This window comes from Chrysochloris asiatica, unplaced genomic scaffold (assembly GCF_000296735.1).
Source record: "Chrysochloris asiatica unplaced genomic scaffold, ChrAsi1.0 scaffold00004, whole genome shotgun sequence".
NCBI classification, from domain to species: Eukaryota; Metazoa; Chordata; class Mammalia; order Afrosoricida; family Chrysochloridae; genus Chrysochloris; species Chrysochloris asiatica.
This window is the reverse complement of record NW_006408522.1, coordinates 4948559-4973206: the sequence shown is the minus strand read 5'-3', so window position 1 is coordinate 4973206 and position 24648 is coordinate 4948559. Positions and strand designations below refer to the sequence as shown.

Sequence of the window (24648 nt, the reverse complement as noted above, 5' to 3'; positions counted from 1 at the left end):
TCCTGGCTTCAGACAAACAATTCTGACAGGAGCAGAGTTCCTGGAGTGGATGTTTCGTGTAAGGTATCAGTGCTACTATGCAAGTCCTTAGGTGTGCTAGAATGTTAAAAATAGTAAGCTTTTTGTCTTTCATCTCAGTGTATACACTTATACAGAAAAGCTGGGAGATTTGGGGTTTTAATAACAGTCATGAAGTAAAGGAGTATCTGAAAGAATTGAGTACCAACACATACCTGATTTCGAAGAGGCTGCTGTTGTGATGGCCGGTCCCTGTGTGTGTGGCTTTCTCGAGTTATTGCAGATGCACCAGAATCTACATGAACTGACCCTACTGGAGTAGGCTGGAAAACAACAACAACAACAAAGCACAAAGTCAAATGGGAGCAACAAGACGCCTCTGCAAAGGACAACATCATTCTAATTCTAAGAGAGCAGTGTTGTTTTGTTGTTAAGTGCCAACAAATCGGTTCTGACTCATAGCGGCCCTGTAAAAGGTTTCAACTACCAAGGACAGTTTTACATTTTCTTATCTTCTCATTTGCAAAAGGGAAGCAGCTTGGTCCTTTCTCAATAGTTCACTGAAGAGTAGCTTACCTTAGAGTGCTATTTGTTAGCATGTGCTCACCGCCTGTGGACCCCTGGTCAGAAGAGTAAACGCTAAAGTTCCTCATGGTGCTGGGATCTACTCCCAAAGAAATGAAGTACCTTAGCAGCTTATGTAGCACCAACTTCTGAATCAGACAAATGAAATGTTTTCTAAAAGACGGACTTTAAATTCTGGTATCTTTGAACACACAAGTGACAATCTCAAAAACATGAAAAGGAGTTACTCCTATTTCCTAAGTCTAATAAGAGCAGCCTATTTTCTTTCTGAAAAGGCTGGTAGAGATAAGTTATGCCTACAGCCAAAAGAATGTTTGTCTCCAAAGATTTACGCAGAAAGACTGACAGGTAAAGGGATGGGGCAATCCTAGTCTGAGAAAGGAGGTTACAAGACAAAAAGAGGATACTTACAATAGGCCTCCCAACCCAATCATAGGCATAATCAAAGGTGTAGCCTTTCCTTTCAAAGAGGTCTGTGAAGAGTGTCCGTAAATACTCATAGTCAGGTTTTTCAAAGAAGTCTAATCGCCTCACATATCGCAGGTAGGTTGCCATCTCTTCTGTTAGGAAAAAGATGAAAGGTGGTGCTTACTAGCTGAATGCTCCCCACTGGGGAGAATCTCTGAGCCAAGCAAGCAAGGGATATCTGTGTAGACTATCTGACTAAGATGTTTGCTTTATGGTCCAAATGAAGGGATCAAAAACTACCTTGCTCTAAACAATAAGAGAAAATGTAAATTAGCTAGACATCACCTTGATCTGGAAACAATCTGTCAGAGTCTGTGTATTTTGGAGCTTCAATCCCATTGGTTAAAATGATCTTTCAGCATCCTACCTGGGAAGTTCTCACAGAGAGCTTCGATGGGAGTATTCCTCTTGGTGTCACCGATCTTTTGATATCTCTCTTTTAATGTATCAGCCTGTAGAGAGGGAAGAGAGAGCGTCACTTGGAAAGAGGTGCTAAGTCTGGAAGGTTCAATATGTTTAGGACACAATGATTGTTTCACTCAAATTGGCAGGATTTGTGAGTCTTAATTTTTTTTCTCTGTAACATTAATAAATGAGAAATGTAGTAGAGATGTATTTAGATATGTACAGAACATCTGCTGTGTTCTGGAAATTTTTACTTGCAAATACATTTAATGGTCTTAGATAAACAGTATCAAACTTACTGAGATAACTGGCTAGATAAGAAAAAAATACCATTATGTAGCAATATTTTCAAAATTGCAGAAGCTTAGTAATCTCTCAATGCCATTGAAGTTCAATTGTGATTCAACCTTCCCCTTTAGATCAGTTCTATGATAATACTAAAAGTATTACTAACACAAGCTGTTGCTTAGTGCTATCCAGTCGATTCTGACTCACAGCTACCATGTATAGGGTTTTCAAGGAGCAGCTGGTGAGTTTGAACCACTGACCTTGTGCTTCGCAGTCCAGTGCTTATCCTACAATGCCATACCAGGAGTATGCTAATGCAAGAGGGGGCAGGAATGGAGATGGTTCTACTGGTGTGGAGCTGTAGAGTGGACCAAAGTCACTCAAGCCTGATATACTTAGGATTGTGGACAGAGGACTTCTGGACCTTAGACCAACAGTGTATGCTCAAGGAATTTTCATGAGGCTTTTCCTACCATGCTGTGCTCAGCTTAAGAACACTCACCTGAAGTAAATTATAAAAAATTTTAGATCTAGAACTACCACTAAAATGATCTATAGACCACTAAAAGAGATATTTACAAAAAAATGCAATCAATTAATAATATATGAATTAATTATTCAGTTATATGATGAGCAAGTAGGATGTGGAACTATACGTGAAAACTTTCAATAACAATGAGAAGTTATATATGATCAGAAGAAGGCCACAGAGGCAATGTTAAGAGAGGAATTCAAGGGAAAGAAATAAAATCATCTCAAAGGAAAATGGCAGAAGTCTTACTTTTCAGGACAAATGTCCTAGGAGCACAAAATGAACCATTCTGCCCTTCTGGAGGGAGAGCATGTATAAGTACTCCAAGCTACTGATTACAGTTCCTTCTATATTAATATGTTAAAATAAATTAGGACTCAAATGTATGTCTCACTTTTACCTCCCTAAAGGAACTTCCGGTAGAAGCTTACCACTTCTTAGTCTAACAGCCTGAGCACAGAATAAATATAATACTTATAATTATAATAATGAGTAGTTAATTTTTGACATAAAGGCACTGTACTGACACCTACCCAAGGAAGACTATTTAAATCCTACATACACTTCACAAGGAATGGCTATTGTCTGAATAGGCATTTATTCAATAACACACTTGAAGAGCATCAGGGTGAAGCCTGGATTTTCATTTTATTTCAGGTGGGCTTTTATCCTGTGTATGATGAAAAAATATTTTCCAGTGCCTGAGAGGCACCCCCAGCCCTGCTGGCCTTGCTGGTAAAATGTGTAGCAGCTGCTGTCAACAATTTGTTCCAGAAACTCCCTGACACACTGTGAACACTCCTTCTGCTCTGTCATGGTTAGTGGGGGAGGAATACTGAGAGAAAGCGAGAGAGAAAAAAAAGCAGCGCTGCAGAGGCTCAGGAGTGGAGGTGAGGGGGATGAGGGGAAAGATTACTGAAAACCCCCAAAACAAGGAAGAAAGGATTAAGAGGGGGAAGCCGAGGAATGAGAGCAAAATAGAGCTTTTAGAGTCTAGGTGAGCATTTACAATGCAGTAAGTCCCCTCCTCATCTCGGCAGCCAGTCTTCCCCTTTGTGCTTTGTACAGGCATCAAGTCAGCAGCCCCTTCATTAACAACTGAGCATTGAAACAAAGCCCTCCACTCAGCACTTTCAAGGATACCTTGAGTCCTTGCCAGGGTAGGCTGCCTCGAAGGAAATACATGAACATATGGCCTAGGGCTTCCAAATCATCCCGCCGGCTTTGCTCTAAAAAGAAAGACAGATCACACATTATGTTTGCAGTTATTAAAGCAGAAAAGGGTTCAAAACCAAGTAATCCTTTCAGAAACCCTTCTGCTCTGGAAAGGCTCTGTTTACTACTTCATTGTATATCTAAACCAGGGATAGCATTTTAGTTCAAAACCAAAACCACTCTATACTTCCTCTGTCTAGAACTGTTGCTGGCAAGTAAATTTCACGTGAAAAGAGCAAATCCTAAAACCAAGTCCAAGTCACTGAAACACCCGACTCAATGCGTGACCTTCCTGAAAGGCAGACAATTGGAATGAACAGTTATTTCCAGTAATAAGGGCTACATTTACCCTCAGTTACTACTAGCGGAAGTGGGGAGCAGATTAAGCAGCTGAAGCTGTTATAACAGTCCCTCTAGCTAGGCCAGCAAAGATAGAAGCTGCAGAATGCCGAACATACACATGCTTAGTACTTTTTAGTCATCAGAAGAATTAACACTTAAAATTCAGTTTTCTATAAGCAAACAACAGTGCACAATCCCTTTATTCCATTTGTAGCATGCCCATGACTATTTTAAGAAAAACTTACCATGTATTACTGAGGTGCTTTCTATCATGGGCACATAAAACAGTTCTTGCATTCTGTGACCTTGTCATCTACAATAAGCTACTGGATTTTTTGTTTTCTTTTTTCTACTTAATTGGGAAGATAAAGACGGCAAAGAACTTCATCTTTGATGCCATTTTATCTCAGAAAACGTCCTACACATTCTTTGGTTGTCAGACTGAATATAAGTAGAACATGCCTCGATTACTAATTTTCCAATTACAGTTCATTGCAGACGTTTTATGTGTTTGTTTTTCAGAATCAAATTCATGGATTTATCAAAAGAAATTACACAAGTAAGATTGGGGGCTGGCTTAAACGTGACTGTGCTTGCTTTGTGTAGAAAGTGAAGGGTAAGAGCCACGTAGGCAGAAAAGCCACTAAGTCCATTCAAAATAAAGAGGCACAACATGTTTAACTGCTGCCTCCAATTATGGGAAATTTGCATGCAAAAGAATGAATATGAATAGTACTCTACAGGGCAGATGCAGAAAGAAAGAAAGAAAGGCAACTTTCTAACTAGCAATTTAAAGGAGGTCTTTGGAAAGGTGGTCACTGATGGAAAGAGTGGGGCAGCCTGGCATAGAGAAATAACATAAAACTGAGTTGGTATACATCAATTGAAATACTCTTTAAAGGAATGAAATAAAACAGCAAGACCATTGGCAGCGTTTATCTCCATGGCTTGCCTGAAGACTGCAATAAAATATCACACATAATTGAAAAAAGCCTTTATATAAAAACAATTTGGAATAGAAGTGAAAGATGAACAAATGAAAAACAGAAAGAACAAGCAGAGTGAGTTGAGGCCTCTCACAAAGCAAGCCAGAAAGAGAAAAACCACACCCTGCAGTTTCTCACACGGTATCACACCTACTCAACCCCCACCTCCATTTTTATATCCACTTACCCACTTCCTGTAACAAGAGGCCCCTTGGTAATAAAAAATTCATTGGACAATGATTGCAGTTTGGTTAGCTGAGCACTAGAGGGCAAAGCTTTCCACATTTTCATAATGATCAGACCCATACAGCAAGACCAATTATGAGATGAGATAAAAAAAAAAATAATCCACTTGGAGTAATACAGTAACTTCTCCAATAATGAGAAACATAAATGTGGAATATGGGATAACAGGGAAAAAGAGTCAGGACATTTGGGTTTTGTCCCATTTTTTTCACTAATGTCATCCATGTGAAATTAACCATGGCCAAGTCACCTACTTTGAGTCTCTGTTTTCTTACCTGAAAATAAAGTGGCCAATTTAGGTGAGCTATAAAGTCATCTTCTACCTCTAAATTCTAAAATATTCTAGGATCAGTTCACCCTTTAGGGCCTTTTCAGGGATAAAACAAGGGTGAAAACCAGAGGTATGCTTTTTCTCCACACTTCTTTATACACTTCACACTTACTGGAGTTGGCATTTCCACATGCTCTCACTCTTTTATGCAGGATACTTTCATTTTCAAAGATGAAAGATTTCAGTACCAATAAGACAACACTATGAGCCTTGCTCATACATCAGAAAGATATGCTTGATACTACACCTGATTTTAGGTCAAAAATTTTTTTTGATTAAGGAGTTCTGGTATGGTGCTATAGGATAAGCACAGGACTGCTCCCCACAAAGTGGTATAAACCCACCAACCACCTCTCCTCAGAAACCCTATATAGGACCACTATGAGTAGGAACTGACTCAACAACACTTAATAATATTTTATTAGAGGAAAGAGGCAAATTGCCCACCCTAATTTCAACCACTGAGTAATAAATTGGGCTATCTTTTTTAACTGGGCTATCTCAGGGCCTAAGCAGGGTGGGAAGACAGTTACCCTGGTCCCTAGAGCAGAAATTTTTCAGCACTGTGATAGGTACATTGTTGTTATTAAGTGCCGTTGAGTTGCTTCCAACCTATAGCAACCCTATATAGTGTTTCTGAGAAGCAGCTGTTGAGCTTGAACTACTGACCTTGAGGTTCAAACCAACTTGCAGTCCAGTGCATTAACCCATAGTGCCACATCAGTACTCCGTCACAGGTATAAAACTACCAAATTCATGACAAAATATTAAAATAATATTACCTTAATACAAAAGGCCTTAAAAAAGTTTGTGGAAAATGGAATGAAAAGATCATGGAATTTTTCCATGAACTTTTTGAAGCCCTCTTGTATAATAACTGAAGTGCCCACGCTGCTGAGAAATTAAGGGCTTGGAAATACTGTGCAAAGGATTAAAAACCTTTAAGTCACAATAGGTGACTTAAGGAAAGTCACTTACTTAACTATCTTATTTTCTCAAATACAAAAATCACTTTCCTTGTGAATCAGTAAAAATCACAAATTACAATGTACGATGGGGAATAAAAAGCTGTTTTAATGATCTGCCCCTTTCACGGAGCAGAAAATGAACACACCTTTGCCAAGATGCGTGTTGATCGACATGTATCTTGCCGTTCCAGTTAAACTTTTGTGCTCCCTATAAGGTATATGTTTTTTGGTTTCAGGGTCAATGTATTCCTTGGCCAATCCAAAGTCTATAATGTGTATAACATGTTCTTTCTTATTGCCTTGTCGGCCAATCAGGAAATTCTCTGGCTTGACATCTCGATAAATGAGATTCTTGGAGTGAACATATTCCATTCGAGAAAGCTAAGAGAGAAAGAGAGAGAGAGAAGTATACTGAAAAAAATACCATCACAGCATTTTCTCTCAACAACCCATCATTTTAACTACTAAAACTTAAAAAATTTTAAACCACATCTTTTTCATTTCCTAGTCACTTTACTGATGTTGTAAGCTAAAAATATTTTCTGATATGAATATATACATAATAAATAACCAGCTTAGGAAAAGAAAGCAGGATGGTACGATTCAGTTAAAATGATAATGCACAATTTTGACCTCTGAGATGAACCACTGCCACATCCACCCTCTGGTCACAATTCTAAGACTTTCCAACCCAACACTTATTTCTCTTTGTTGTAGAAAAAAGGAGGATGAAGCCCAGAGAAGTTAATACTGGCCTGACATCACACAACTAGTTGTAGGACTGTAGTTGCTATGTTAAATAAAATACAAATCCCTCAAAATATCATAAAATTATTTCAAGTATTACTAAATATTTCTTTCAACAATGCTTTTCTACTTAGTATAAAAAGGGAAGCTTGGACAGTTAAACTGGACTCAGAGGTAAGGGTCAATTTTCTAACATTTCCTAGTTTTATGGGACAGACAGTGGGTTAGACCATTATTACTGCAAACACAGATGTATCCTTCTCCTGAGAGGCCCACAAACTTCGCAAAGGACCTGTCTCAGCTGTTCCTTAAGCTGGTATCGATGTGTAATTTAGTGGATGCTGAGAGCTGCCTCTAGCTGTGTCAGCCTCTGTGAGACCTGGAGGCCAGAGAACAAAGGTGGATTCTTGGCCACATAACTCTGATAACTTTGAATCTGAGCACTACACCCCAATCTTTTCTTGGGTGTAACAGTGAGGGAAAAGGGAAAACAACAACAAAACTTTACAGCTATCATTTAAAGCCTATAAATAAAACATCAAAGACATTATTTGCATTTGTCCAACTTCACCCAATCATATTCTTTCTCTCTAATCTAAATTATATGCTTGCACTTCAGCTAAGGGCAGGATGTTGCCCTAAGGTACAAATTCTTAGAGCAAACTCCAGATGTAGTGTAACTTCTCTAAGTTATACCTTTTCCGGAGCCAGCTTCCTAAAATGCCACTGAGACCCTGAACAGGCATTCACTAGGCATCACTACAGATGGTGAATCATCAAAATGCCTACATGGATGTGGCTTGCGAACCCACCTATCCAAGTCTTGTAGAGTAGGAACACCAACTTACCAACTGGATGGCTATCATTAACACTGTCTTTAAAGTAAAAGTTCGGTCACAGAGGTCAAACAAGTCCTCCAGGCTAGGGCCAAGTAGTTCCAGCACCATGGCATTGTATTTCCCACAAGGTCCAAAGTAGTGCACCTGTGGGAGACCGTCACCTGAAAACAGAGGGGAAATGGGGTGCAGAGGGGGAGACAAAAAACAAAATATGAGACAGCTGCATGAGCACCAAGCAGATATAAAGAAAGGACAAATTTGTATGATTTCCATTTCCTTCCATAGTCCCTACTAAAGAACTTGAACTGAGCACAATAGCTTCAATGGGAGTTAATAACTAGTGGAAAAGGCAAAGGCATTGCACACTATGTTCAAATAAGCAGTTATTTAATACCAGAGTGCCAAAGGCATTTCCACTGCTATTATCAGTCAGAAAATGGTCCTGGATCCGTTATTGGATCAGAGCGTAAACTATTCTTCCCAAAGGATGCCCAAATTGCAGTACCATAAAAGGTTCTAAGGATGGCTCAAAGGGCTGCCTAGCAGATCTTGTTGCATTAGCTAGTTTCATTAGTACTCCCTATGCTTACTGACAAAGCCACACAGAGCAGTTTGTAACTGCTGCCCCATATGGAGAACTCAAAGATTGAAGAGCTGAGGTCACAAAGGGCACAGCCTGGCTCCAGGCCAGCACAACTGCCCCCACTTCTCACAAGGAGTCTCTGCAGTTTCCTGTTTTCTGGCAGCTGGAAAAAAGTCAACAGACACTCTGGGAATGGCTGCTGGTAAGCAGTTATGACTGGGGAAAAAATACTATCCTAGGTGTTTCCCAGATTTGAAATTCAAAGCTACAAGAAGCCAAAATCTAGACCTAAAATCACCAAAGTGGCAATTTGTGAATGACTTTTTTTCACTCTAAAAGTGCATTGCAAATGTGTTACTCAATAAATACATTTTATATGGTACCATATGAACAATGGATACAAACAAGACCACAGGCATTTAAAATTTGGTCTCACAGAAATGCTTCCATCATGCACATTTATGTATCCCATGCTTTACAATTGTTTATTCTTATTTCTGCCTCCAAGTATTTTGGACAACAAAATTCTCTCCATTGTATCATTCCCTTTTTATTTGGATGGTTGGGATACAGGCAGAGATGGTGCACATCTAATAGCTGTTAATTGTTCTATAACTCATAACAACCCTGCATAGGGTTTCCAAGGAGTGGTAGGTGGGTTTGAACCTCCAACCTCATGGTTAGCAGTCCAATGCTTATCCTACAGTACCATACCACGACTCCATATATCTAATACTTCAACCCATTGTGGCTATCTTTCTTTCCAAGCTGGCTAGGGTATATCTGGGCTTAGTACAATATAATGTATATATTTAGCTATATCGCATATAGCATTGGTCTCTCTTGTTCCATCCTAAACAACTTGAATGTGTTTGATATATATATATATACACACACACACACACACACATTTTCTTTTCCTTAGCTCATGTCATCTAATATAGTATACTATGCTTCTGTTTTCCCAGTAAAAATCCATTAATTGTGCCTGTGGCTGTTTATTTCTCCCAAGTTCTTAAAGGAAACAGGAATTCACTAGAAATGTTTCCCCCTCCCACACCTTGTTGTTTGGGGGAGCCCATTCTTCAGTTTATTTAAAAGCTACAAAACCTTATTACAAGAACAAGCAAGTTGCTCACTCAGGAGACATCAAGGCAAGTGGTCGGGTCCCCTCAGGGTAAACCCCCTTCGAAGACTAAGACTCAATGGGGATACACGAGCAGACATGCACTCTGACTGGTGACCACATTGGTCACCGATAAGGGGAAGTGAGGGGAAAACAGCAAGGAAGCTGCAAGCTAAGCCCTACAATGTTCAATAGACTCCTGTGAACCGGGGTGGAGGCCTGGTTGGCCAGCAGTGTGGCAAGACCTGGGGACTCTTGGGCCCAGAGTCAGTGATTAAGCCACAGAGGACTAGCGTGGAGAGTGAAGCATCCAGCTGATAAGAAGAGAGGGCATATGCACAAGAACACCCACACTTGCAGATAATACCCACTTGACCTGACTTCAATGACTGGATGATCAGACCTCAACCAGAAGAAAGAAGAGGATAAAAAGAGTAATCTGATACAACTTGATGAACTAGACTTACACCTATGGATGCAGTAGCTTGGAAGAGGGAACAAATCCTTACAGCAAGGATCATTCCAACCCCCTCCGTACACAGAGCAGACAGAGATGGGCAACTTGGACACACTGGCTATCAAAAATGGGGGGAGGGGGCTACAAAGGCAAGAAGTGACTGGCTTACAAGCTTTAAAGAGGGAACCTAGATTCAGAGGGCATGGAGGAAGGTTGAATCTCCACTGAGTAGTATCCAATTTGTCTAGGCTGAGCTGATGAAATGAAATGTGGATGGGTCTCTTGTGATATAATAGTGAATAATTATTATCAGGACTGCTTGCAAGGGTTGGAAATGCAAAGGTAGACGTTTTGTAGCAAGGAGGGGAGTGATTAACTTTTCAGTCTAGGAGCGGAGGTCCCTGGGACCATCAATGGAGAAGAGCGGAGAGCGGGGACCCTACTCAGAGAAGCAGAGATGCCTGAGATGGAGGCAGAGACGACGACGTGGAGAGATAGAGCTGTTGGGGACTTTAGACACAGAGAGGGAGAGGGGCTGTGTGCTGATGACCAGGGGCAGGCTTGTAGGGTATACCCTTTGGTTGGTTGATGATGCATGGAGGGGATTGTACCCTTGGCAATGAAATGATATACAATAGGATGAACGTGAAACTAATGTTCTCCCACGTAAACTATCACATAATTCATAATAAATCATTAAAAAAAACCCACAACAAACAAACAGCAATGAAGCTGCAAGCTAAGCCCTACAATGTTCAATAGACTCCTGTGAACCCGGTAGAGACCTGCTTACCAGCAGTATGGCAAGACCTAGGGATTCCTGGGGCCAGAGTCAGTGACATAGCCACAGAGGACTAGAGTGGAGAGTGAAGCATCCAGGTGATAAGAAGAGAGGGAATACGCACAAGAACACCCACACTTGCAGATAATACCCACTTGACCTGGCTTCAATGGCTGGATGATCAGAGCTCAACTAGAAGAAGAAAGAGAAGGAAAAAAAGAATAATCTGATACAATTTGATGAACTTGTCCTATACCTATGGATTTAGTAGCTCAAAAGATGGAACCAACCTTTACAGCAAGGATCATGCCTACCCCCTCCACACACAGGGTAGAGCAGAGATGGGCAACTTGGACACTGGTAACCCAAAATAGGGGGCTACAAAGGCAAGAAGTTACTGGCTTACAAGCTTTTAAGAGGGAGCCTAGATCCAGAGGGTGCAGAGGAAGGTAGAATCTCCACTGAGTAGTATCCAATCTGTCTGGGTGGGACTGATGAAAGGAGATAGGGATAGCACTCATGTGGCAGAATAGTGAATAATTGCTATCAGGACTGACTTTGAGGGTTAGAAATGTAAAGGTAGATGTTTTGTAGCAAAAGGAGGGAGTGGCTGACTTTGCAGTCCAGAAGCGGAGGTCCCTGGGATCATCAAGGGAGAAGAGCGGAATGTGGAACCCTACTACCCAGAGGATCAATGACGCCAGAGATGGAGGCAGAGATGATGATGTGGAGAGATGGAGTGGCTGGGGACTCTAGACCCAGAGAGGGAGATGGGCTGTGTGCTGACAACTGGGGGCAGGCTTGCAGGGTATACCCTTTGGTTGGTTGATGATGCACGGAGGGGATTGTAACCATGGCAATGGAACTATATATACGATAGAATGAATGTAAAGTTAATGTTCTTCCATGTAAACTATCACATAATTCACAATAAAACATTAAAATAAATAAATAAACTTAGTGGAGCGCACACACACACACACACATACACCCTACAAAACCTAACAGCTGTTCCAAATGAGTCCTGATGAGAATTCCAAAGCAGAACACTCTACCCTAAAGATTTATTGCTGTAATTAATCAGATATGTGGTGGCTGCATTTGGGGGAGCTATTTAATTTATGGCCTGCGTAGTTTTTTTTTAACGTCAATAAATCTGATTTTCCTAATGTAAGTATTATATTTTTCAAAGCAGGTAATGGCAGAGACTGTTGAGTGTCTACTCAATATCCGCTCTCCTTTTCTGCCTTAATAATGGAACCACTAATAATTGTGAATAGTAACAAGCTCAGTTATAACATTCCAGTCTTCCTTGACAATAGGAATGACCAATGAGGTACAAGCAGAGATTGCTGGGTGGGCTGGTTCTAGAAAACAGCTTTCAAATGGGTTGAGCAGAAAGAGAGAAAAAACCAAGTCTCTGAAAGTTAAGGAACTGTACTCAAGAGAAAAAAATAATCTCTATCTTGACTAAACTACTGCTATTGGGACACCCCCTCTTCTGCCCAGTCAGACCTAATCCTAATTAATAAACACATTATTCCTTTAGTTGGTTCACTTGCACTCTGGGCACAATTTCCTCCTTATGAAGTATAAGCTAAGAGTCAGGCCTGCTCAGAAATATAATATTGGCAAAATCCCCTAGATTTTCTGCCAACACTTAAGAATCAGTTTAAACGAGACAAAATGATCTTCTTGTTCTCAACAATCTTTAGTACCAATCTAGCCATCTCTTGTCAGAAGTTTCCATGTATAAGAAGTAACAAAAGCATTTCTAACTACAATGTTACACATAAAATTCCTGCCTAAGAACTTCAAAGAAGTGAGGTGCTCCTGATTGCTGCATTATTGCTCTAAGTACCCCTGAAACATCATAATACCCTGGCAGGCTACAGGATGCTCAAGACAACTTCTTGACTACTATGTGTCTTTGAAATACATCTGGGAGAGGGACTACTAAGTCCAAGAGCTCAACTTAAGTGTCGTGGATCTAACATTTGGCTTTGTCACCAAATCTGACAAATTCCGTTATCTCTCTGGGCTAGCCTTCTAATCTGTAAAAAGAAGTTTTTACACTGGTTCCTTATAAATCCAATATTCTGACTATGGCTAGAATTTCCCTTCTGCTACCTTTAAGGATTTTTCTTTGTAAAGCCACAGAACCAGTATGAATGTATTATCATCTTATACAGATTATGTGCATTACCAATTTAAATACAAGCTGGTAGAGTGATACTCAACTGGAAGTATGTCTATTAGAAAACATCTCCATAACAAAAATTTTAAGGAATCCTGGTTGTGTAGTGGATTACTTGGGCTGCTAATCACAAAGTCAAAAGTTCATCAACCACATGCATTTAAAGATGCTTGGTACTGTGCACAAGTGTAGATTGCTACAATTTGATGAACTGGACCTTTGTTTACGGATGCAGTTGTTCAAAATTCCAACAGACCTTCATATCAAGGATCAAGCACTGGGTTGATAGGGACAGAAAATTTAAACTTTGGCTATCAAAAATGGAGGACTATAAAGGCACGAAGTGAATGGCTTCCAAGCTTTCATGAGTGTGCTTAGTTTCAGAATGAGGGGGATAAGGTAGAATTCCCACTGAATAGTTTTCCTCTTATCCAGATCTGGTGAATGAGGATGGGGGATGATTGTGATAGGATTTTATGATTCAATTCTAAGTAACTGCTAGCAAGATTAATTGTAATTGTCACAACTGTAATTGTAGAAGATGTGAAACTAAAAGTGGGGAGTAGTTAATCTTTCATATCAGGAATAGATGATCCCAGGACCATCAAGAAGGAAGAGCATGAGGTGTGAGAGCCTACCTAGAAAAGCAGAGACAGTGGCAGAGGAGATGGCATGGAGAGATAGAGCAGCTGTGGGGTCTAGGCCCATGGACTGAGTAAGGCTGTGTGCCTGCAGACAGGAAGCTGGCTTGCAAAATGTGCCCTTTGGACATTTAAATGAATATATATTTTTTGTTTTGTATGTGTACATCAAATATTTTTGCTTTGCTGATTTGTGAAAAGTAATATGTAAAAGGGAAGCCATGGGGAGGAAGCAGGATAACTGTTGTTGCAGGAAGGGGATTGTAATCATTTAGATGAAACAGAACCCTTAAGCTTTAAGGAAAGCTGACGATCTTGTCTGTTCTTCACTCAAGTCACAATAAAAATAATCTAATTAAATCTTCATTAATAAATTAGGGTGATTATGACATACTTCTAAAAACAAACAAACAAACAAGGTCAGTAGTTTGAATCCACCAGCTGCTCCTCATGAGAAAGAAGAGGCTTTCTGTAAAGAGCTACAGCCTCGGAAACACTATAGCTATGAGTTGGAACCAACTCAATGGCACACCATCAACAACTTTTTAGAAGCAGATGCAGCAACTTTACCTCAGACCATAGGAACACAAGCATAGCTCCATAGGAGATTCTGATATGCAACCTCAGCTTGGAACCATGGGATCCAAAGGGTAGAAATAAGGGGGCACTGTTTTTTTTCCCCATGACTAATACATTATGAGGATTCAGAAAATTGTGACAGACTTGTTTCTTTGAGAAGTTCTTTCAGAATGTAACAACTGGACTCAATACTTTCTTTTTAAAAATCACTAATGGACTCAATATTTTGTTCAAAGGAATAATTAAGTTTTGTCTGTTTAAAGTTTCTTGGGATTAAAAAAAAAAAGTGCAATTGACTATAAGTCTCTTTGGGAGATGTGGTTATCATTTACTAGAATTATCCTTACAGAATAATGCCCACACAAGTTCCACTGTGCCTGGTTTTTCCATGACTGACCACAAGGTGGCCAGTGTTAGTGGTGAGCGAGATAGACATTGGCCCAGTAAGAGACCTTGCCTATTTGATTAGAGATTACTTACTGTACAGTCAAGATATATCATCTGGGCTGCATTGAAGTAAGAAGTCTTATATATTTCACTCTTCTTTTACAGAACCATTATTAATCCATTCTCTTTTTTTTGGAATTAAAAATATATTTATGTAAATACATGTGAAGAATTGTTAGAGCACTTAGTAAGAAATGAAGTAATTTTGTAAGTTATTACAATATTTGGCCTCTGACACGCAAGAATATTTGATATAGACAGCTCTAAAGCAAAGTACTACCACTCGTCTGTCAGTTTAATCTGCTGCACAAGACCTTTTTAAAGTGCTGAAGAGCAAACATGTCAGCTTGAGGACTAAGGTGTGCCTGACCCAAGCCCTGGTATTTTCAATAACCTCATATGCATGTGAAAGCTGGACAGTGACTAAGGAAGACCGTAGAAGAATTGATGCTTTTGAGTTACGGTGTTGGAGGAGAATATTCAAAGTGCCATGGGCTGCCAAAAGAACCAACAGATTCATTTTGGAAGAAGTGCAGCCAGAGTGCTCCTTGGAGGCCAAGATGACCAAACTTCGTCTCTCATACTTTGGACATATTGTCAGGAGGGACCATTCGCTGGAGAAGGATAGCATGTTTGGTAAGGTGGAGGGTCAGAGAAAATGAGGAAGACCCACAGTGAGATGGATTGGCCAAGTGGCAGCATCGATGGACTCAAGCATGGCAAAGTAGTGAGGTTGGTCCAGGATCAGGCAGTGTTTCGTTCTGCTGTGCATAAGGTCACTACGGGTCGGTACTGACTCGATGGCACCTTTTCTCCATAATTTGGTAGTTTATCTTTGCATACTGTTATCATGTCCATCCAGGAGTAGCTTCTTTTAGAATCTTTTCTAATTCAGGATCATTCTCGTATTTGTCAGCATCCAATTTCCAATAAAATACACCAAGCTAATGCAGTTGCTCCAGGTCAACCAGGTGGTTGGGCTCCAGTCAGTGGGGTTTCCGTTGATCGTCCGGGGACTCGTCTATATACCACACTTCCACCATCTTTCCCTTTAGGAATGAATGCAAATTCCAGGGCAATTTTGGGTTACTGCCGAGGCCAAGCTCCAGACGACTACCCAGGGCCCAAAGGTGCATCAGTCCCACCCACACAGCTCCGCTGTTGGACCAGCTATTAATCCATTCTCGAAGAAAATTTTACTGAATCAGTATTATACTAAAGAATCCTTTAGGGGTAAGGGTAGAGCCTCAAATACAACATAAGCTAGACATTCATGGTGTACAAAGTACTTTCCTGAAATTAATTATGGCATGACGGGAATGGGGTGGCAGAGTTAGGCAAAATAGATATGCGCTAGATTCTTTGATCCATGGTTATTCAGAATCTAAGGCAGTTTTATAATCACTCATCTCCTCTGGAAACAGAGCACTATGAAGGGCTCCTTCCTAAACTGGTCAGTTGCACATAGAAGCCTGGAAATTGAAAGGGTACTGAAGTTTCTTTTGAAGGATTTCCTACACTCATTACGTTTCCTTCAGTCATAGGTTAAATCTCTTATAAACCAAAGCTGCAGGTTATATGTAGACTGCACATATTGTATAATTTTCCCTGGGTACTATGAAACAGCTTTCTATTCATCATTAATGTATTCTTTAAAGCCCTGCTGGACATATGGCTCACACATATATCAAGTTGCACACAACAGGATGTGAGGTGTACAATACTACAGCTAATTGTCAGTATGTCATAAATTCAACTTGGGTTAAACACACCAAATCAAAGATAATGGCTTCTTTATCATCCAAGCTGTTACCTAAAAAGATTTCATAATGCATTATGAACAGTAACTACTCTAAGTAGAGATATTTTTAAATGCACATCAGGCTGAGAATTGAAATAGAACCACCTAGAAGCTTTTAGCAATTTGATCATATTATTGCCTAATAATTAGCCTGCTTTCATTCTTCTTTAAAAACTAAATTACTTAACTGTGAAGTAAATTCAAACAAATCTGATTTCTAGATATAAAATATTAATATCTCAACATGAAAAACAGGCATATATTGATGAGGACTATCTTCTACAGTCAGAGCTGAAGAAAACCTATATAGACATAATGATCTTGGCAATCCACTTACTTCGTGTTTTTATACTTTTATTTTGTTGCTTTTGAAAGATAGTTTTTCCCCCAAATCAAACCTTTATGTATACATACATACATATATATATATATATATTATATGTATATATATAAAAATCCCATCGATGGTAGTGGTTGTAGCACTGTTGAAATGTCCTGAAGTGTTTGTGAGTGATCAAGAGCATGCTATTAAATGGAGAATTACAGGAATAATAAGATAGTAACATTAAGCAATGTTATCACTCCAAGGTAGCAGAGTACACTGATAAACAAGACGATATTCCATAGGAAATGGTGAAAGGGAAAAATGAAAGCATAGCCTTCAAGACTCAGAGAATAACTGTGATGAATCTTTACAAAGACATGAGATAATGTGAGTGTGCACACATTGTTTTATAAAGAATTCTATTAAAATCCTTCTCATTTTTCTGGCTGAAAAATGCCTCTTTGCAACATGAACCAGTTAAACATATGAATCTATTCAAAAGACTAGTTTAATAACAACAAAAAAGCTAGAATCAGAATTAAGGAATCAGGATTGCTTTGTCTGCTCTATACTGAACAATGTTTTATAATCATCTTGTTCAAAGGCCTCTTGGGAGCTGGAGTATCACTATACACACATTGCTAACCAGAGTTCAAATGTGTATGGTGGGGGCAGAAAAGGCAAGAGCAGAGGAATAATCTCACATTTCTAAATCACAAAATCTGAGCTTTCACCTGATTGTTTATTACACACACACACTTACCAAGACCTTCAGCATCATTAGCAGTTTCAAAACTTCATTTATCCAAATTGAGTCAGGGAAGAAAACCTAAGATAGGAATGGATTTATTCTATAGTATACAGCATCTGAGCACATCACCCGAGAAACTGGATTATAGAAGTTAAATGTGGCATCAAGATTGGAGAAAGACTCATTAACAACCTGCGATATGCAGATGATAACAACCTTGCTTGCTGAAAACAAAGAGGACTTAAAAAACTGCTGCACAAGACCTCTTTAAAGTGCTAAAAAACAAAGATGCCAGTTTGAGGACTAAGGTGTGCCTGACTCAAGCCATGGTATTTTCAACAATCTCTTATGCAAGTGAAAGTTGGACAGTGAATAAGGAAGACTGTAGAAAAATGGATACATTTGAGTTATGGTGTTGGAGGAGAATACTGAAAGTGCCATGTGCTGCCAAAAGAACACATCTGTGTTGGAAGAGGTATAGCCAGAGTGCTCCTTGGCAGACAAGATGGCCAGGCTTAGTATCTCATACTTCAGACATATTTATCAGTCCCTGGAGAAGGATATCCTGTTTAGTATAGTGGAGGGTTGAAGAAAATGAGGAAGACCTTCAGTGAGATGGATTAGCACAGTAGTAGCAGCAATGGGCTCAGGCTTAGCAACAATTGTGAGGTTGTGGGACCAGGCAGTGTTTTGTTTTGTTGTGCATAGGGTCACTATGAGTCGGTACTGACTCGATGTCACCTAACATCAGCAACTTACAATAATATCTAAGATAAAAACTTTTTTTTTTTTTAAAGTGTACTGTGTATTGAGAGGGAAGAATTTCTCTTTCCAAAAAGATTGCCTTCAAAAGAGTTAAAAAGGAAAGAAAGAAAAAGACTGCCTCTGCTCAAAATAGGTAAATTTATGGAATAAAAATCCAATCTCTGAAAAATTACCATTTTCCATATTATTGCTATTTCTGTGATTAATTTATAAAGATAGAATACTGTATTTCAAAAGGTACTCAAAAGCTGAGTTCTTAACATACAACTAAATAACTAAAGTGTCAAGAAAGTTCTAGCAAGAATTTAGAAAGAAGTCAGAAGAAAAACATGAGGTTACCTGAAGTGAAATTGTTTCTGACAATCCTGCCTCTTTCCCATTACACTTTCGTTGTCCAGGTGTCTGTCTTCATACTAACTGATGGCTACTTGAAGGCAGTGACTACCACGTGTCAATTACCCTTATATGCCCAGCAGAGCACTAGCTATAGAGTAGATAACAGAACAAAAACACAAATAATACAAACCTACTGCTATCCAGTTGATTTCAACTCATAGTGACCCTACAAGACAAAGTAGAACCACTGGAAGTATGTCCAAAAGTGTAAATCTTTACAGATGCAGACTGCCATATCTGGTGGGTTCAAACTGTGGATGGACCTTACAGCTAGCAGCAGAGTGCTTTAACCACTGTTAACGCCAGTGACCCCAAAGGGAGAAGAATGAAATAAATTTAATACAACTCAATGAAATAGCAACTGAATTTTCTATTTGGAATGTATAATGTTCACCTTAAAATGATAAGACACAGACACAACAGAACAAAATAAATCCAATAGATTTTAAATGTGCTAACACAACCGATTTTTCTGAGTTTTTGTTTCAATTTCATGGGAATGAAGTTTTTTTCTAAAAAATTCTGTTGGGCAAGAAGATTTCCAAGTAATTCAGAGTTGCAATACTTCTACATTGACTTTCTTCTGTGTATAATCTTCCATTTGGGTTGTATGTGGTTATCTTCAGTTTAATCCTGCTATTACTAGGTAAGAGGAGCTCTGCTGATAGCATAGTGATTACGAATCAGGCTGCGAACCTCAGGGTCAGCAGTTCGAAACTGCCAGCTGTTTCGCAAGAGAAAGATGAGGCTTTCTGCTCCCATAAAGGTTTATAGCCTTGGAAACCCTGTATAGGGTCGCTATGAGTCGGAACTGACTCCACGGCATATAACAACAACAACATTACTAGGTAAATGGCTACGCAAAAGTCTTCATTTTAGTTAACAGCACTGAAAGCCACACCCAAACAAATCTTCCCCTCTTCCAGCAAAGCAAATGCTCATCCAAATAAATTTAATGACCAATAAAATAATCATGTCAGTAGTCTAATATATTCAAAGCTTGTCAGATGACATCTTCCTACCCTTTTTTTCCTCTCCCCAATAATAAACAAATTATTTTGTCGTATCTAACTAGCTGTTGCTGTAGAATAAGCACTAGACTGCTAATCACAAGGTTTGTGGTCCAAACCCACCAGCTGCTCCTCAAGGTCAACTATGAGTTGGATCCGACTTAACAGTACTTAATTAACATCAACAGCTTGGAATTCTACACAAGTAGTTGCTTTCCATATCTCTTAAATCTCACAGTTATATTGTGAAGAAAAAAGGAAATACTGTAGTCCCATTATACAGAGAAGCAGAAACCCACTGAGATTTTGTGCTATTTTTCCTAGGTAACAGGGTTCCCAAGAACAGAACCCTAGATCTTTCAAGTCGAGTGCTCTCTTCCAGACACTGCCTGCCTACATTTTCTGTTTCTGTAACTTTTTCCCTTTCATTCATGTAGTTGCCAAAGTTATTCTCCGGGCTCCCCATTCCAAATCTTCCAAATCACCGGAACTTTTGGTTAACATTTCACTTTTTTGTTTTTTGACTTTTTATTGTGACTCGAGTAAAGGTTTACAGACAAGATCATTCGTTATACATTTAACAAATCACACACCCCATCTCATCTCAATGATTGTAATCCCCTCCAAGTAACACAGTCATCCTGCTAGTTCCCTGTGGTTCCTACCTCCATTCTACTCATCCTCCCAATCTCTCCTCAACCTTGTTCTGAGGCAAATGCTGCCCCTTTGATCTTGATAATATTGACTGTTCCATCATTCACAGTGAGCATACCTTATTTGTTTTGTATATAATAAATTTGGGTTTTGTTCCACATATTCTGCTGCTCTATTAATGCGCTGGATTGCAAAGTCAGTTTGAACCACAAGATCAGCAGTTGAAGCTCACCAGCAGCTTCTCGGAAACACTATGCAGGGTCGCTATGGGTCAGAACTAACTCGACAGCACTTAACAACAACAATGCTCCATCACATTCACAGTTATGATGCAGGAAAGGTAAATGCCCACATACCAATATCCTCTTTCAAACTCTTATATATTTGCTGCTTCTTGTTTATTAAATGCCACCGAGTCAATTCTGACTCATAGTGATCCTGTATAGGGTCTCCAGGGATCAACCTTGTGGTTGATCCTCTAGCGCCATACCAGGACTCCTAATATATTTGTAGGATATATAAATATACATACATACACACACATATATATCTATATATATCCCATTCTTCCTCCCATCCCCATTCAGCCTGCCCAGAACACTGTTATTCCATGGTGGTGTATATATCACTATTTACTTCTATCTCCTTTAGTCCTTCATACCTTCATGTGTCTTCACCTATCCTCATCATTCCTCTGTTACCCTTCCTCTTCTTGTACACTGCTTTCCCCTTCCTGTATATTGTTCTCCTTACCACCTGAGTCAACATGTATCTATCCTCCAGCCAATGAATTACTCTCCCTTCCTTCCCACTCCTGGTAACCATCAAAGAACAAGTCTTTTAGCATGAAAACATTTTCTTTTAAGATTTTACAATAGTGGTCTCATGCAATTATTTGTCCTTTTGTGATTGACAAATTTCACTCAGCATAACGTCCTCCAGGTTCATCCATACTATGAGGTGTTTTGCTGATTCATCAGTATTCTTCAATGCTGCATAGTATCCCACTGTGTATATGTACCAAAGTTTATCTATCCATTCTTCCATTGATGAGCATTTAAGCTATCTCCATCTTTTTTGCTATTGTGACTAGTGCTGTGATGAACATCGGTGTGTATGTTCTGGCTCGTATTTTTTATTTCTCTCTTTCTTTCTTCTTCTTTCTTTCCTTTCTGTCTGTCTGTCTTTCTCTCTCTCTCTTTTCTTTTCTTTCTTTCTTTTCTGTCTTTCTGTCTGTCTTTCTCTCTCTCTCTTTTCTTTCTTTCTTTTTTTCACATTTCATTGCAATGATTACAATCCCCTCCATGCATCATCAAATAACCAAAGGATACACCCCACAGGCCCACCCCCCCTGGCTGTCAGGAAACAGCTCCTCTCCCTTCCTGAATCCCGTGTCTCCAGCCACTCCATCTGTTCACACCAACATCTCTGTTTCCATGCCTGGCTTCACTGCCTCTCTGGGTAGGGTCATACTTTCCACTCTTCTCCCTTGATGGTCTCAAGGACCTCCGCTCCTGGGCTACAAAATCAATCTCCTCCTTTTTCAAAAAAAAAAAAAAAAAATCTGCTTCTACATTTCTGACCCTCACAGTCAGTCCTGATGGCAGGTATTCACTATTGTACCACAAGAGTTTTATCCCCATTTCCTTTCATCAGTCTGGTCCCAACAGATTAGAAATCATTAAGTGGAGGTTCTGGCTTCCCCTGCTCCGTCTGGAACTAGGCTCCCCCTTGAAAGCCTGTAAGCCAGTCACTTCTTGCCTTTATAGGCACCCCCTCCCCATTTTGGGTCCAGGCAATTTGCAGCTCCCCTAAAGGTATTCCAGTCAGTTAGAGGCTGAAGATGGACTTACATGTTCTCTGCTGTGATGTTTCTGGCTATCCTCGCCCCCCGCCCCCCAAGCATCTATGCATGGTAGGCAAGGGAAACCAAGCTGGCTCGTATTTCTTGTGGATCTATACCAAGTACAAGGATTGCTGAGTCATTAGTGATTTCGATTTCTTACTTTCGGGGGAAGTGTCATACTATTTTCCACAGTGGTTGAACCATTTCACAGTCCCACTGGATTGAAGAAGGGTCCCAGTCTCTCTACACACTCGCCAGCATTTGTTTTCTGTTTTTTGAACTTTGCTATTAATGCTGGTATGGCGCTGTAAGTTAATGTGCTGGACCACAGAGTCGGTTTGAACAGCAAGGTTGGCAGTTCAAACTCATCAGCTGCTCCTTGGAAACCCTAGACAGGGTCACTATGAATCAGAACTGATTCAGTGGCACTTAACAACAACAACAATGGCTAATGATTGTGAAGATTTTTTAATTGGAACACTTTACTTTTTCCAACAATTTTTTTTTTTTGGGGGGGCCTGCTTCATATGTAGTGTGATCTGTCTTACTAACCTCATGGTTGCCATCAATATTTTATATCAGCTCCATAAGTACCATCTTTTCACCTCTTTTTATCATACGTCCATCTCTCTACCATTTTCAAACCTCATCAATCCCAATTCTTCATATGGAATAAGGCCCACTTTTTAAATTATAAAAGTGAATATACTCATTCTAAAAAGGCAACAAATCAAACATTGTAGACTTATATAAAGAATATACATGCTATAAGTTATAGCACATACACACAGAATATTTAGAATATTGTTCTGCAATTTCCTTTTCTCACACTACACAATGGATATTTTTACTTGTCAACACACAGTTATTGAAGCATTTATGTTTTCTATAGTATTGCACCATATGGCACATCACATTTGCTTAATCTTTCCCCTACCGATAGGCATTTAGGTTGTTTCCATATATTTGCCTGTCTCCTTTTCTCCCTTCTCATAACACCACTTCGTTCTTCCAGTAGAAAAGCACCGTTTCCTCATTATTAATTACTTCATGTGGTTCAAACTGGAGCTGACCCATATTCCACTGAGACTCCAAGGACGTAACTGAATCAGAGATTCTATCTTCCTATACTGGGAAGTGGGTAAGAAATGGGTGCTCTATCCATGTTAATGTAATGTAAAAGTAAACCCTGGGGTGTTTTCTTTTCTTTTTTTTATTAAATGTTTTTATTTTGGATTGAGTGAAAGTTTACAGGGCACATCATCAGCTTCACATTCAACCATTCATATAGCTTGTTTCATTACATTGATTATTATCCCCTCCATATAGCATCAGTTAACAGTGTTTCTATCCTCTTTAGGGTGTTTTCTTAAATATCTTTTTATTTTTAAACTAGAAGGAGACTTAACCAGGAGCTGCCAGAGGCTGCCACATGGACAGAGTCTATCTGAAAATAAAGCCAGTACAGAGAAAGCAGAGTTGAGAGGAGAAACAGATAAATACATCATCTATCTGAGGACCATGGTCATCATTGCAAACCCTTGACCTGGCTGGGCTGAGGCTAGGGTACTGCTGAACTTTTTAGTGCCAGGAGCCAAAAAATCCTCTCTACATCCAGCCCCTCTAACTGCCTTAAGTAAACTTGAACTAGGACCCTATCCTTTACAAGTGAAGAGTCTAGACAAATATTCATGTGATAGTGAAAAAAAGATCCTCATGTTTGTATTTTGGGTATGTATGCAAATGTATTTGAAGGGTAAATTTCTTGAGAAAATGCTGAGTCAAGGGACATACGTATTTAACATTTTAGTAGGCCATCTCAAATTGCCAGAGTTCTACATCCTTTGGTTCCTGATCTGGCTCTAGTTTTGGGACTATTCTCTCCATAATCCCATAATTTAAGTATCCAGGCCCATGAGATATTTAACAAAAGCTTTCAGAACCCACCTTGATTCATTATCTTTCCAAAGTCCCTACACTGAAGCTATCTTTTCTTTCATACTCAGTCACAGAGTGTTTGAAAGAGTACCTTTTATCTGAATCATCATTGATATTTCAAAGTCAGGAGACTCAATATTATAATAGAAAATTTCACTCAAACCATACTCCTATCACAAAAGTTTATTGGCCATAAACCGTTTTACAGTATATATAGATTACAGTTTATATATATATGGAACTCTGGTAACATAGTGGTTCCAAATCAGGCTATGAACCTCTAGGTCGGCAGTTCAAAACTACCAGCTGTTCTGTGGGAGAAAGATGAGGCTTTCTGCTCCCATAAAGATTTACAGCCTCGGAAACCCTGTACAGGGTCGC

General features: G+C 39.5%; 1 protein-coding gene across 2 annotated transcripts in view; it reads right to left on the bottom strand.

Moving 5' to 3' along the window:
* The window catches only part of CSNK1G1 (casein kinase 1, gamma 1), a 167573-nt gene that overhangs the window by 43322 nt on the left and 99603 nt on the right, over positions 1 to 24648 (bottom strand). For both annotated transcript variants that reach the window (XM_006831543.1, XM_006831544.1), the window contains exons 4-9: positions 7980 to 8131; positions 6531 to 6765; positions 3440 to 3525; positions 1439 to 1523; positions 1015 to 1163; positions 234 to 341 (exon numbers count right to left, since the gene is read on the bottom strand). In XM_006831543.1, the coding sequence (XP_006831606.1) occupies positions 234 to 341; positions 1015 to 1163; positions 1439 to 1523; positions 3440 to 3525; positions 6531 to 6765; positions 7980 to 8131 (815 nt within the window). The remainder of the gene's footprint in view (positions 1 to 233; positions 342 to 1014; positions 1164 to 1438; positions 1524 to 3439; positions 3526 to 6530; positions 6766 to 7979; positions 8132 to 24648) is intronic.